Below are 13,974 nucleotides of genomic sequence, written 5' to 3' on the forward strand. Positions count from 1 at the left end.
GGGGCTCTCGGTCCGCTGGGCTCGGCAATGCGCGGCTCCCGGGCCTCTCGCGGCTCACAGCGTCCCGCGGGGCCGGCGCCGGGGCCGGGGCCGGGGCTCTGGCCGGGGCCGAGCCCGGGCTGCGGGGGGCTGCGGGCGCATGCCTGCCTAGGAGCACGGGGGGCGCAGTGGGAGCGCCGCTTGCGCCATCTTGCACCCTCCCGGGCGATCTGTCAGCCTCGCCCGGGGTGCGCGCTCCGCACTCGCACAGCCCGCGCCCGCCCCGCCCTCCTCGGTCCACCGCCCCCTCTCCTTCCTTCCCCTCCCCTCCCCTCCGGGTCCCCTCCCCCAGCCCCCTCTCCCCGGAGGCCGGGTCTGGGGAACAAAAGAGCCGGCGAACGCTTTAAGCGGCCGGACATTCCCGGCTGCGCGGCGGACGCGCCCCCTGCGCTTTGAACTGTGGCTGGAGCGGCCGGCGCCGTCCCGGGCCACAGCCGCATCCCCGCGTGGCCCGCCAGCCCCCGACTTGAGGAGCTGGGAAAGTGGAGATCCAGCGGACTGTGAGCGGCTCCGGACTGCGGGATTTGGTCCGACCCACTCTTTCTGCTGCGCCCTCCTCCACTATGTCCAAGTCTATATTTTAGAGCGAATTCCCTAAAAGCTGCTCAAAGTTGTCAAAGATTCGGCATTCCGTGGGTTCCCGGTCCTTTCACTCAAAAGATAGGTCGTTTACCTGCAAGAATGGCATCTATAGACTGAGGAGTTGTGGCACTTGGGGAGATGGCCTGGGAAGAGCAGAGCCAATAGGACAAGGAGGACGTTGAAGTAACCCTAGTTCCCACTCCAGTTCTGCCTGCCCTGTAGCCAAGCTAGTGCAGGCAGTCCTTCTCACTGAGCTCGGCTGAAAGCTGAAGACATCCTAATCTCTCCTGCCCTCCCCTGGAGACCTTTGAAGGGCACAGGTCTGGACAAATTACCTGGTAACTGGGAGAAAGTTGAAAATTGCCAGTAACATCTTCTACGCCTCATCCAATGTTTCACATGAGAGAATATATAGACACAAAGGTCCCGCATGAGTGTTCCAGAAGGTAGGGAGATCTCAGGAGACACTCAATCTTGTCCTCTTCTCACTGTATCAAATGGTCCATTGAGTCCAGCATGATGGGCTAGTCCACCCAATATATTGAGCAGCTGTGAAGTTCTAGGAGTTCAAGATTTAATTTGCTCATCTGCATTGGGCTGGAATGATGTTGGTGTAACCCAATCTCCCATTCAATACTGACTCTGGAACTTGGTACCAGGAGTGCTAACCATGTACGTATGTATAACTAGCTTTGGTTCCGATGAGTAAAGCAGTGCTGGCCTCCAGGAATCTGACTTCCTGAAGATGGACAAGTCTACTAATGATAGGATTTGCCTGGCCTGGGGAATCTCCACTCTGCAGTAGCAACTAGAAGATGAACCTGAGAAGCAGGACTGGAGGAAGCAATGGAGAAATTCAAGGTCAGGCACCCCAGGATGCCACAGTCCCAGTTGGATTTCATGGTGAGGAAGGACAGGAGTGAGTCCTCCCTCTACTGGCCATCGAGAAGGGAGGGAGGGAGGGGCCTCCCCAGGTCTAAAGTCCTGAAACTCCTGCCTGCAGGGCTTGAATCCTCAACAACCCCTTCTTGGCATGTCCTGGACTCCAGAGAGGTCAAATTGGTGTCCTGAGTTGCTGTCATTTTAAATTCATGTTGACAAGTGTTTAATTCTTCTTTATCACAACCCTTGGTCTGAGAGTGATATGCAAATGGCCATTCTGCTACATGCAAAAATATGCAGCATCTCACTGTATGATTTGTCAATTCACTCTGGGTCTGGCCCACCACCAGCAGCTTCGGGGTGGTCCTGGGCAGGGCAGCCTCTGGCTCACAGTTCCTTCCAAAGGAAGAGCACATTCCAGGCCCATGAAAGGTCTTAGCAGAGGGCAGCTGCCATCTGTGATCCTGAGGGGTGTGTGCAGAGTATGAGTGTGGAGTTTTGTATGTGAGACTGTGCACATGTGAGTTAATGATAGCAGGGTGTTTGTTAAGGCAAGTGTGCAAGAGTGAATCTGAGCTTGTAGCCTCAGTGCCAGTGTGTGTGTGTGTGTGTGTGTGTGTGTGAATTGAGTGGTCATCAGTAATTTTGGTGGCTAGACTGACATAGATGAATAGTTGCAGGGTTGGTGGAGTGCCTCAAGCAGTAAGAGCACCTGCCTAGCAAGTGTGGGGCCCTAAGTTCAAACCCCAGTGCCGCCAAAAAAAAAAAAAAATTAGTTGCAGAACCCACAACTCTTTTCCTGTACCCCAGAAGTTAAAAAAAATATATATGTGCTTAAGAGAGCCTGAGTGACATCTTTGGGTGGTTTCTCATCTGGAGTGTTTGTGGTACTGAGACTGAACCCAGGGCCTGGCACTTCATGGCTGGTCAAATGCTCTACCTCTCCCAGCCCTTTTCCTAAGTTCACATTTTTTACCTAAGTGCCTATTGAGGGGGAAGATGGTTTAGTTCTCTCTTGTGACCACCTGCTCTCTGCCCTCAAAAACCTCCATTTCCCATGCTGGTAGGAAACAAACTCCCTAGGGCCGAAAGACTGAGGAAACTGTAGTCACTGATTCCATAAACAATAATGCATGTCTGGAAAAGTTTATTAATTCATTATAGGGACTCATTATAGATACATGATCAATGCCTTAGCTTAACACTAAAGAATATCATACTTGTAAGGAGAAAAAAAATTCTGGAAAAATAATTAAATAATATCACATAAACTAAATATATATGAGCAAGTACTGATTACACTTGTCATGCATCAAGAAAAGGAAAATTTTTAAATGAGACTCAAGAAACTTACGGCATTAATGATAGTTGATGAAGGACTGATACCTGTAAAAGGCCAATAGACACTTTCCTAATAAAAATCCTGCTACAGAGATACAAACTTAACACTTCCAAATTACTCAGAGCCCAAATCATATATAAAACTAGTGAGTAATGTCACTTTCTTATCAACTGTGAGTTATAGGCAGATACCAGATTTATTACTTATTTGCTTTTGAAAAACAATTTTCTACCCAACCTAATGGGTTATAAATTGTCTCATTTGCAGCTATTTAATTTAAACCAGAACCTCAGTGCCTGTTAAACAAGAACATGAAAAATGACTATGTGGTGTAATGCTAAGAGTCTACTGTTAAAACAGCCATTTAATTCAGGGCAGTTTTTTCTCAAAAAAAAAAAAAAAAAAAATCAAACCAGCAAAATAAAATGGGGCTTTTGACCTTCAGAGCAAGGATGAAACATTCACAATGGTGTTGGCCACAGCAATGCCAAATGCTACAGAAATAGTACAAGCGACAATTCTGTCTTTAACAAGACACAAAACCAACATTAATAATCTTTAGTGTTATCATAGGCTGGCTGCAGGAGGGAGGGAGGAGGAAATGTAGGTGAGGATGTCAAACATGAATGACACCCGAGTGTAATAAACAGATGCTTTCAGGGTCTGAGGAGGCTGCAACTCTGCTGAGAGACATTATACCATTTAAAAAAAAAAAAAAAAAGAAGGAAAGATAGACTGGTTCTTTCTAATTTGGCCCAGAAGACAGCGTTAACTCTTGATGTGCCAAAACGTTTAAAAGATGCAATTAGGAAGCAAAGAGTCCACATTCTATACTCCTAGGACAGGGCTAGGGTGAAAAATCAGATAAATGACATGGTGTTCACTACTCTGGAAATAGAAATCAAGATTGTCCCTGTGTGGCAGGTCAACAGAAGCTGATCTCAGGATTCAATTTAAAGAAAAACAAAATGAAATTAACCAACCATTTTCTGTGCAAAGACCTCCCTCCTGGCACCCTGGAGATAATCAGGTTCGAGGTGCACAGGGCAGGGCAGGGTTGGGCATCTGCTCCCCTAACTCCCCTCCCCTCTCCTCCTTCAGCAGGCAAGAGATGTCCAAGCCACCTTCTTCCAGCAAACCTGCCTCCCTGAACAGAAGGCAGGCAATCATTTTCCTCAAAGCTCTGGGTCAGTTCCCTTCCCCGTCTCAAAACTTCCCGTGGGACTTGGATTCACCTCTAAGGAGACTCCTCTCATCCCATTCCTGAGGCCCTTCTAGCGAGGGAGGCTAGAAGGTCTTCTGGGGAAGGTCTTCTGGGGAAGGGTCTGCCTGGGGAGGGGCTGATGTGGAAGCATCGGGGACATAGGAGTCGCATTATGGCCTTGAAGCAGACATGAGGTAGTCACGTTGTCAGGGAAGGACACAGAGGTTGAACTCAGGCAGGAGAAGCAGATGACAGTTCAGTCTGGAGCAGTGTGAGAGGCAGAAGAGAGTGGGAGAAAGAGGGAACAGGAGAGCGGGAATGAAAGCAATGGAGGAAGAGAACTGGGGAGCAAGTTAACTAGAAAAAGAGATCACTGAAGCAGTGAAGAGGAAGGAAGAAAGAGGAGCCTTCCAAAATCAGGCACTTCCCAAATTACCAAATTAGGCAGAGTTGCAGGGAGGAGAGGGGAGGGGAGCCAGGCTTACTTTCTGGTAATTTGGGCTGCGGGATAAAGGGTGGGGGTGGGAGGATGAAGGCGATGTGGCTGCAATGTTAGGCCTCAGAGCCTACTTGCACTCAGCCCAGCCCGCAGGAGTAGGCTGGGGCTGTCTTTGTAGACAGGGCATTGGAGACACTCTCAGAGTGTGTAATAAAAGGCTGGGTGCCAGGGGTGGGGGCCCACAGGGCTGGGGACTGACCACTCTGGTACACTGTCCTGACCTGGAGGATCAATTAGGCAGTAGTGACCACTGCCTGGGGCAAAGTCCAGCTCACTAACCAGTACACACACACGTGGCTTCACATGTGCACATCACATGTAGCTGTGACTCATATGTCTCTCACCTATCACAGGTGTCAGAGTATGGGGGACGTGAATAATCCAGTTCTTCCCTTCTCCCCACACAAGGTGCCCTTGGAGGCTCCAAAGGGCTGGGTGATATCTGCAGTACACAAGTGTACATGTGTGGCCATGTGTGTCATGTCCTGTGAGTCATACCAGCCTGCCTCAAATTGCACCTTCTGCTCGGGAGCTAAGCAGAGGAGGAGACGGAGCTCTGGGCAGGCCTGGGCTGGCTCCTAGAGGGCAGAGGGCTTTGGGCTGGCAGCTGTTCCCAGGGGCTTCTTCCAGAGCCTCTCTAGGCTGGAGGTCCGGGTAGGGGCAGGAGGCACTGGTTGCCTGTGACAGACAGGTAAGTCTGTCTGGCCTAGTGGCTGCCTGCTCACACCCTCCCAGCTCTCTGGCCAGCCAGTCTGCTCCCTGCCCGAGATCCACAACATCCGAGGTGAGACCATGGGCCTCTGTAGGCAGGGGCTCCTCAGAGTCCAGGTCCTGGAGATGGAGGTCAGGACTCCCCTTGGATGCACTGAAGTCAGAGTGGACAATGACTTCAGCCTCCACCTGATTCCTGCAGGCTGGAGGTGCCTTCTTCTTCCCATTGCCCTGGTTAGAGCACAGAACACAAAGATCAGGTGACTATCACTGAGAATGACGACAGAAAAATGACCAACATATGTAGGGTAAAGAGACCTAACCTCCATCTAAGTATGTATCACATGCGTGACAGTGAAGGAAACAGGGACTGTCCCACCCAACACATTGCTCAGACCCAGGCAAAGGCAGGGAAGCATGGAATATTACCCATCTGCCCCAGTCCAGGAGTCCCAGGAGTCTGAGGCATAGTCCAGAATAATTTTGTTGTGTTCCATTTAGGTCTCGGTTGAGGAGGGACTGTCCCTAACCCAGGCAAAACATAGGTTCTCCCAAATTGGCCTGCCTACAACCCCCTTCACCTTTGGTGGCTCCAGGGTCTTCTGCTAGATATCTGTCCCCAGAAAGGTTACTACCCAGTGGCCTCCAGAGAGCTCATTGTCTTCTCTTAGCAGCATAGGAGCCCTTTCCTCCTTTCCTTCCCCTTCCTCCCAAGACACTGACCTTTACAGCATCATACACCAGGGCCTGCAGCAACAGCGTCTGCCCAGTTCCAGCAGGGGGCAGCAAGGCCCGGGTCAGAGCAGGCCTGGGGCCAGTCTGGGGCAGTTCACAGCCTGCCCAGGAACCTGCCCAGTTCGGCCCACCCGGCTGAGCCCAAGAGATCTGTACAGGAGAAAGAAGGGGACACCAATGGGCATGACAGGAGATTGGCTAGGAACAAAAGGGAAGAAAAGGGGATGGGCTATGGGGAACAGGGCCTAGATTTTCTGTCCTATGCTATCTCCCGGAAGAGCTAGAAATCAGAGGAAGGAATTTCAGTGTGCAGTCTTCCTGCAGGCAAACCTAATATAGGTGCTCTGCAAAGTCTGAGGCTTCCATAGCTGGCAGGCTCTTCCTCTCTAGAGGCAGGGAGGGGGAGGAGAGGACTGACCAGTTGGTTGGCCACGATGTGCCGCCACTGCCGGCATGGAGGGGACCTGCCCTGCAAAAGCCTCACCTTATCCTGGTCCCAGAGTCCCGCTTGGCCACAGCCAAGCTGACCAGCTCCCTATATTAGGAGGGCAGGGCCTTATAAGGCCTCCCCAGATCTGGGTGTTCTAGGCAGCTGCAGTTACCTGCACACATGCATTGGGGCCCTTCCCGGTAAGAACCAGGGTGGCCTATGCTGAGGGCTGGAGGCCACCTGCTTCCCTGCCCAGCCAGCCCGTTCATAGAGAAGGGACAGACTACTCTCGCCCAGCTGTCCCAGGAGTGGAGGGGAGAAATAGCTCACACTATTACAAGTTGTGCTCCAGAGCCCCCTGGTGTCCTGTTATGGAATTGGTCGCAGTGTGGGGCTCGGACATACCCAGACTCCAGGCTCACCTTTCTCTTAGAGTGGCCACGGCAGTCTGAGACGCTGCCACTCATAAGGCTGTGCACTTCAGCCTTGTCCTCCAACTCTGAGGGCGATGGGGACCAGTCCTGGGCACGGAGGTGCACAAGGGACTCCAGTTCATGGGCAGAAGGGAGACTAGCAGGGCCAAGCCGGGCTCTGGAGTACAGTGCAGGGTTCCCGTTGGTGGCTGTGGAGGACAGGCCTGGGAGGGCTTCCCTAGAAGGGACCATGAGAAACAAGGCAAGTGGTCAAGGGGAAGAGTGGGGCAGGACTAGGCCCCATTCTGCTGTGGCTCTGGGCAGCTTTCGGCTCACCTACAGGACTTGGTTTCCCAGCCTGTGCAATAGATAGGGAAGGACTATTGTTGAAACAGCCTGACACAGCAGCTGGGGCCTGTCCTCCCTTGGTTCCAAACATGGAGATTTGGGGCCCTCTTTCCAGACTGTGGTGCCTGTCAGTTCATCCCCCATTCTCATAACATCACCTAATCCCTTTGTCCCAGAGTCCTATCAAGTTAATTAATCAACTGACTTTTTGCAGCTCTGGGGACTGAACCCAGTGCTTCACATATGCTAGGCAAGTGCTCTACCACTGAACCCCAGCCCCCAGAGTCCTAACTTTAATGGGACTCCAGCAGGGGTGCCAAGGGTGAGTCACAGGCACGTTCCTTGCTCGCTCACTCTGCAGCCCTTCCTGGAGATCTGTCTGTGGTCAGACTGGTCCCCTCGCCCACCTGTGGGGGCTGCGCCGCAGGCCAGCACACATACAGGCCAGGAGGCAGAGAAGACCCAGGCAGACACCCACGATGATTCCTGTGACTGAGTGCACATCCAAGGAGTCTGCTGGGGACAGAGGGGAAGGGCAGGTCAAGGACTGGAGGAGGGCACATGGCTCATAGATCTGGGTGATCTGTAGCTTCTGCCTCAGCCTCATCCTTTGGACACTCAAAGTCTTCTGATGTAAAGATGAAGGCCTGTGGTCTCGGGGGGCCACTGCCCCCACTCCACCCTACCCCACAGTCTTCCCCACAACACATACTCAAGTTGTGGGCTCTCCTCCTAGAACTGGTCTTTCATTGAAGTACACCCCGGCCTGCCCACCAGGGCTGATTTCATAGTGTGCAACACGTACTGCTGCCCAGGACACACATGGAGAAGAGCTCAGTGCTTGGCTTAATGCTCTACCATTGCCATCTTCAAATCCTTTATAGCTTTTCATCTCGCACTGAGCTCTGTGAGTTATGTAGCCAGTCCTATTGCCCCCCTCCACCCCATAAAGCCTGTCACTCACAAAAGCCAACCCTCCAATCAAATCAACTGCCCCCAAGAAGCAAGTCTCTAAGCCACCCCAGTTCCTATGACACTGACCTGGCAACCACATTGCTACATCATTTCCCCCTTCAAATGTGCCGTGCCACCACCAAACCATGAGGACAGCTGTCCAAAACAACAAAACTGTAGGTGTGCCCAGAGGCAGGGCCTTGGAAATCAACTCCAGGAGCACAGAGTACCTGGACAGCCCTGGAGCCTCCCTCCTCCCGCCTCATACCTGAGAGCCTCTCCTGGAGAGTGATCACATCCTGCAGGCGGGAGAAGGGCCCGGGCCCCACCTCTGTGCGCGCCCCCATCTTGAAGAAGTACCTTGTGTCACTCTCCAGGCCATGCACTTCTGCGCTGAAGATGTTTCCTGGGGGCAGGAAAGCAGGACAGCAGGATGGTGGGTCAACAGGGTGGGAGGCAGGGTGGGTAGGAAGCAGGACTGAGAAGTCTGCCTCCCATGCAGATAGGAGCTTCTGCCTGCTCCTCCCAGATGCCCCTGGAGCAAAGCACCTGCTCACTGCTAACTGGGCCATGGAGAGGGAATGGCGGCGGCAGGGACCCTCACCCTCTGTGGTGAGTAGTGTCCACTGGTGCTCGGGCTGGGTGTGATTGGTGCTGTAGAGAATCAGATATTCTACGATCTCACCATTGGGCTCTGTCGGGGGGCACCAGTGTAGCCGGACAGTGGATGGAGTCAGAGGGCTCAGGCGCAGGTCAGATGGTGGCGTAGAGGGTCCTGGAGTGCAGGGGAGAGGTGAACAGACAGGGACACTGGAACCCCAGTTCTGGGGGTAGCTGGGAGACATGGAATGTGGTATGGTCTCCTCTCTGCCTCCTTTACCAGAAGCCACACAGCAAATGTGAGCTCTGGTCTCTAGCTAGGGAATTTCTGGTAACAGTGGGGGTGGGGGAAAGCAGTGCTTCACCACCATTCTTCCCCTCCCAGAAACTCATTGCCACTCATCTCTGCCTGAACCTCAGAAGAGAGGGCTTTCAGTGGCAAGGGGGCTGGGGTCACTCACGGTCAGGCAGGGTGGACCGCTCCACCACCGAGCCAAAAGGCCCATCCATGTCCACGCCATGGGACTGCACCGCAAACTCGTACTTGGTGAATGGCTTCAGCCCACCAATGAGGATGTCTTCTCCAGAACTGCAGGGACAGGATGTGGCTGTGCCCTGGGGAACACTCATAATGGGGCACATCCCCAACTCAGGCCCTGGCCGTGGAAGAGGGGCTGCTCCCTGGCATCGGGCCACCAACACCACCCATAGGACCTGCAGGGAGCAGGTATGCTGCTCCAAACAATGTCCAAGCCAACCCCTCCTCCGGGAAGCCTTCCTGAATCAATCTAGGTTATTTCTCCACCCAAGGAACCATCTCTAAGACATTGTTCCTTGGCTTAATTCTGCTTTTACTGTAACTGCTTACATCTGTTGCTTTTTGCATGCTTTCTCTAACAGGGAGCTGTCTCCCATCTGAGGGGAGGGCAGGGTTCTCTCCCCAACACACAAGAGCTCCTGAGACTAGAACAGCAGGTCGTCCTGCACCCCATTCTCCAAAGGCTAAGCACAGGCTCTCAGCAGGCAAGGAGGTGGCGCCCATGCAGACCCTCAGTGTGCCCCAGTGCCACAAGTGAGCCCCAGGTCCCTCTTCCAAGCACCACCTGCTGCCTCCCCAGCCCCTCTTCCCCACCTGGTGTAGTAGGTCACCAGGGAGGCGTTCCTGAGCCCCCAGGGACTGAAGCGTACGGTGTAGTTGACAATCTTGACCGTGGTGAAGTCTGGCTTCTTCCACCGAAGCCAGATGGACGTGGAGCTGTTTGATTCTGCATGCACGTGGGCAGGGGGTAAGGGAGGCCCCCGCTGGATGGGCAGGTCTAGAAGGTAAAAATCAGTGTGGGGAAGGAAGAATGACACTCAGCCCTAACTATATACAGTGGTTTATAGCTCCCAGGCTCTCTTTCTCAGGCCCTATTTATTATTATTAATTATTATTATTTTAAAGACAGGGTGGCCTCCAACTCGTGATTCTCCTGCCTCAGCTGGGACTGCCAGTATGCACCACTATGCCTGGCTCTGACCCTCTTCTTTTGATCCTGTGAGTTGGGTATCGTTGTCCCCACTTCACAGATAGTGCATCTGAGATTCCTAAGAATTGGAGTGATTTTTGCTAGGGTCACACATATTGCAGATTGTGCAGAACTAGTAAGCAATGAAGAGCACAGACTCTGGAGCAAGGCTGCATTGGTTCAAATTCTAGCTCTGCCACTTACCAGCTGTGTGACCTTGGAGAAGTTACTTCATCTCTCTGTGCTTCCACTCCCTATTCTGTAAGTGGATCTGATGATAGTACCTACCTCATGAGGTTGTTAGGAAGATTAAATTAGCTAATATTTGGGAAACAGATGGGAAAGTGTCTGGCATACAGTATGTACTAACTGGTGATAAGTGTTTATATATAAACAAAAAATAAAAAACTCCATGAGAGCAGGTACCTTATTTGTGCTGTTCATCACTAAATTCCCAGAATAGAGCTGGCACGTAGCAGATACTCAGTAAAATTTTTGCTGAATGGATAAATGAACAAGCTGGAATTAGAACCCAGATGTCTTGGCTTTCTGGTTGAGCACTTTTCCTGCTAAACCACCTGCTGGAAGTCAGTCTGGGAAGTGAGGATGAGGGAGTGTTAGGATGTACAATCGGCATGTCCAATACAGGGCCACAGTACAAGGACTTGCCTGGGAGCCAGGGGGTCTATGTCTGGTCTAGGCTCTGTGTAACCTTAGATAAAGTCCCTTTACCTCTCTGAGCCTCAGTTTTCCTGAAGACCACATAGGGATACTGTGCCTAGCTGAGGAATAATCTGACAGGTAGTGTGATGGAGGCAATGTTTTTGAAAATTTGTGTTAAGGTCAAATTTGGGGTTTCCCTCTACCCAAACCTTTGCTCTGCTTATGAATAATCAAAGTGAGGTACAGGCCCAAAAGACAGCTACAAGCCAGGGCTTCTCTCCAGTCTGGCTGAGGATAATCCTACCTAGGAGGATGGGTTTGGGGGGTGGGCTGAGGTTATTTACTCTGCCTGCCCACCAGGTTGGCCTGGAGGAAAAGGAAAAGGAAAAGGAAAAGGAAGTGGGTCTCAGGCCCCTCCAAAGAGACCTCTTCATGCCTCCCAGCATGCTCACCTGGTGTGGGTGCCTTCTCAGTCTTGCCCTTCCACACGGCGGCATAGCCATCTTCGTGTTTGTTGAATGCCACAAGCTTCACTTCATACAGCCGGCCAGGGACTGGGGAATGTCACGGGGAGTCACTCACTGGCTAGAGGATCCTCTGCCACCACTCTCCCCTCCCCAGAGCACATTCCATTTCTATGCTCAGCTTGTCTGCTCCACAGTGAAGTCTGGATCATGCCCACCTTCATCCAGACCCTCAGACCCCTCACCTAGCTGGGTCAGCTCATACTGCTTCACTTTCTTCTTGAGCCGGACTGGGCCCACATCCCAGGCCTGGTCTCCGGGTCCTCCTGAGGGGCGATCGCCATCAGCCTCTTCTTCGGCCCCCACCTCTCGCCAGTATAGTTTATAGCCAGAGATCTGGGTGGGGTGAGGGGGCGGCTGCCATGACACGACCAGGGACTCCATCCTTGCCCGCACCTTCAACTCTGCAGGGGCAAAGGGGACTGGGGGCAGAGGAAGAGGACGGGGAAGGAAGAAGAGAATGGGGAAAAAGGGAGAAAGGCAGGAAGATGGCACAGAGAGCATTGCCAAGGTTTTTCCAACGCAGCACCATCAACCACTACCCTCAGGGCCAGCCTGATTGAGTAGAGGTGTCTACTGGGCATGTGCAAAGGGCCGCGAGGCACCTCTGGGCAAGTCAACAGTACCAGGCACAGAGAAGCCTATGTAAATCTGCTAAAGGAACAAATGCAGGCAAGGGGCTGCTGGAATGAGGCAGGAGACCATCAGAGTGGGAAGTCCAAAGGCAGGGGGCTCATGTGTCACCTAGTTCGAAGCACCTCATGTTAAAGTTAATATTACTTTCATTATTTCCTTATCGAAAATATTATTATCTCCATTTTACAGATAGGAAAACTGAGGCTCATGAAAATTAAGCAACTTGCCCAGTGTTATAGTCGTGTCTGCAGTGAGTCACTCTACTACTGAGTCTCTCAACAAAAGCAATCGTACTCATTGAGCAGCTATTACTTACGTACTAAGCACTTTGTTTATAATACATCATAACCCTCACATCACCCCTTGACAGTAAATGAGGATTCAGAGCTGTGAATGGCTTGTCTGAGTCACAGAGTAGATAGAAGGGACACCTGAGCCTGGCCCTTCACATACACACCTAGGCCTCCCATACCCACCAACCAGGAGGAGCCAGAAAGGGTCTGGGATGAATGGAGTGGTGGAGCCCTGGGTTCTGAGGGCACAGTACAGCTCTAGTTACCCACACTTCCCAGTCCTGCCCCTCTGGCTGCATACCATGGCTTTGGTTGTGCGCCCAAGATGTCCTGTGCTGCATCCACTGGGAGGGGGCCCCATAGCCGGCCCCAGTGCCAGCCGAGATCCGGACTCGGTACACCTTATTTGGCTGAAGCGAGTTTAGCGTAAGCTGTGTCTCATTTCCTGGCACCTCAGTGGAGAGAATCTGATCTGCTGGGTCAGAAGAGATGGGCTGCTAGGCGTCCACCTGTGGACATGACCTCTAAACTCCCTACTGACTCCTCCACTTCAGCTCTGGTTCCTCAGGGCTCCAATCGACCCTCAGGGCTGTTAAGACTCCACAGCTCCAGGGCTGACTCTCAGGCCTCTAACTGTGGCTGACACAGCCCACTGGCCTGGGTGCAGCATGGGCAGAACACTGCCTGCTCTCCCCTTTCCTATGCACTGTCAATTACCCCAACACACGTGCCAGGTGCAGACACCCCAACAGGAATAAACACAATGAGGAGGAAATGCATGATGAGAGGCCTGGTTCCGAGCTGGAGTCTTGGTGAAGCAGAGATGTCAGATGCTACTGCTTTCTGCCAGAGGTCCATTCCAACCCCATTAGTGCATTGAGTCGGGCTGGCCTAAAGGGGAACAGCACCACCTGGCGTCTAGGGCCCTGACCACTGTCCCAACATTGCTTCCTTGCCTGGCCCTCCCTCCACTTTCCTTCTCCTGACTCCCCATCTCTTTCATAACTCTCTCCCCTAGATCACCTACACGCCCACTTCAGGCCCCGTATTTCCCTGTCCCACAAGCACACCTGCCACTTCCCCACCTCTCATCTGCTTTTGGAGCTGCAAGGGCTCCAAGGATCACCTAGGCTACCTGCCTCGCTTCACAAAGGAAACTGAGACAGACTCCACTGGATTACATAATGCTGCTGCAGAGCAGGTGGGACTAGAACCCAGGCCCCTGCCTTGAGCTACCTACCCTCTCTGCCTTCCTTTTTCACTCCTGCTGCCCTGATCCCACAGGGATGATGCCCACAATGCTGGACTCCCTCCTCTGCTCAGGCCTCCAGAGCTCCACTCACCTTCCTTTCCCAAACCATACTCTATCTTGTACTTCACCACCTGCCCATTGCTCAGGCTGGGAGGCAGGGGCAGCCATGCCACCCTGATGTCCGAGGGGTTGGGGCTGGACAGGGCGAGCTGGGGTGCTGCACTGGGAACTGAGACAGAAGAACATCAGCGTGAGGCTAGGGAGCAGGTCAGAAACTTGTGTTGGACACACAGCAAGTCAGAAATAGTCCCAGGCCCAGAATCTGAGGGAGGGAGGAAAGGGGGCCTCTCAGGGAAGCA

The 13,974-nt window shown here is 52.7% G+C and overlaps 1 protein-coding gene across 4 annotated transcripts in view; it reads right to left on the minus strand.

Moving 5' to 3' along the window:
* Nucleotides 1-2,616: 2,616 nt before the first annotated feature.
* Igdcc4 (immunoglobulin superfamily DCC subclass member 4) overlaps nucleotides 2,617-13,974 on the minus strand; it is a 32,368-nt gene continuing 21,010 nt past the window's right edge. Inside the window, exons 9-20 of one of the 4 annotated variants that reach the window (XM_020172890.2) lie at nucleotides 13,707-13,844; nucleotides 12,665-12,835; nucleotides 11,620-11,856; nucleotides 11,363-11,464; nucleotides 9,872-10,055; nucleotides 9,201-9,328; nucleotides 8,744-8,914; nucleotides 8,408-8,545; nucleotides 7,593-7,698; nucleotides 6,847-7,075; nucleotides 5,983-6,144; nucleotides 2,617-5,490 (exon numbers count right to left, since the gene is read on the minus strand). In XM_020172890.2, coding sequence (XP_020028479.1) covers nucleotides 5,056-5,490; nucleotides 5,983-6,144; nucleotides 6,847-7,075; nucleotides 7,593-7,698; nucleotides 8,408-8,545; nucleotides 8,744-8,914; nucleotides 9,201-9,328; nucleotides 9,872-10,055; nucleotides 11,363-11,464; nucleotides 11,620-11,856; nucleotides 12,665-12,835; nucleotides 13,707-13,844 — 2,201 coding nt within the window. In that variant the 3' untranslated portion in view covers nucleotides 2,617-5,055. Of the gene's footprint in view, nucleotides 5,491-5,982; nucleotides 6,145-6,846; nucleotides 7,076-7,592; nucleotides 7,702-8,407; nucleotides 8,546-8,743; nucleotides 8,915-9,200; nucleotides 9,329-9,871; nucleotides 10,056-11,362; nucleotides 11,465-11,619; nucleotides 11,857-12,664; nucleotides 12,839-13,706; nucleotides 13,845-13,974 lie in introns of all 4 variants that reach the window. The other 3 variants (XM_074066229.1, XM_020172889.2, XM_074066228.1) reach the window with 3 other exon arrangements.

The sequence above is a fragment of the Castor canadensis genome, chromosome 2 (genome assembly GCF_047511655.1).
Source record: "Castor canadensis chromosome 2, mCasCan1.hap1v2, whole genome shotgun sequence".
Taxonomy (NCBI): domain Eukaryota; kingdom Metazoa; phylum Chordata; class Mammalia; order Rodentia; family Castoridae; genus Castor; species Castor canadensis.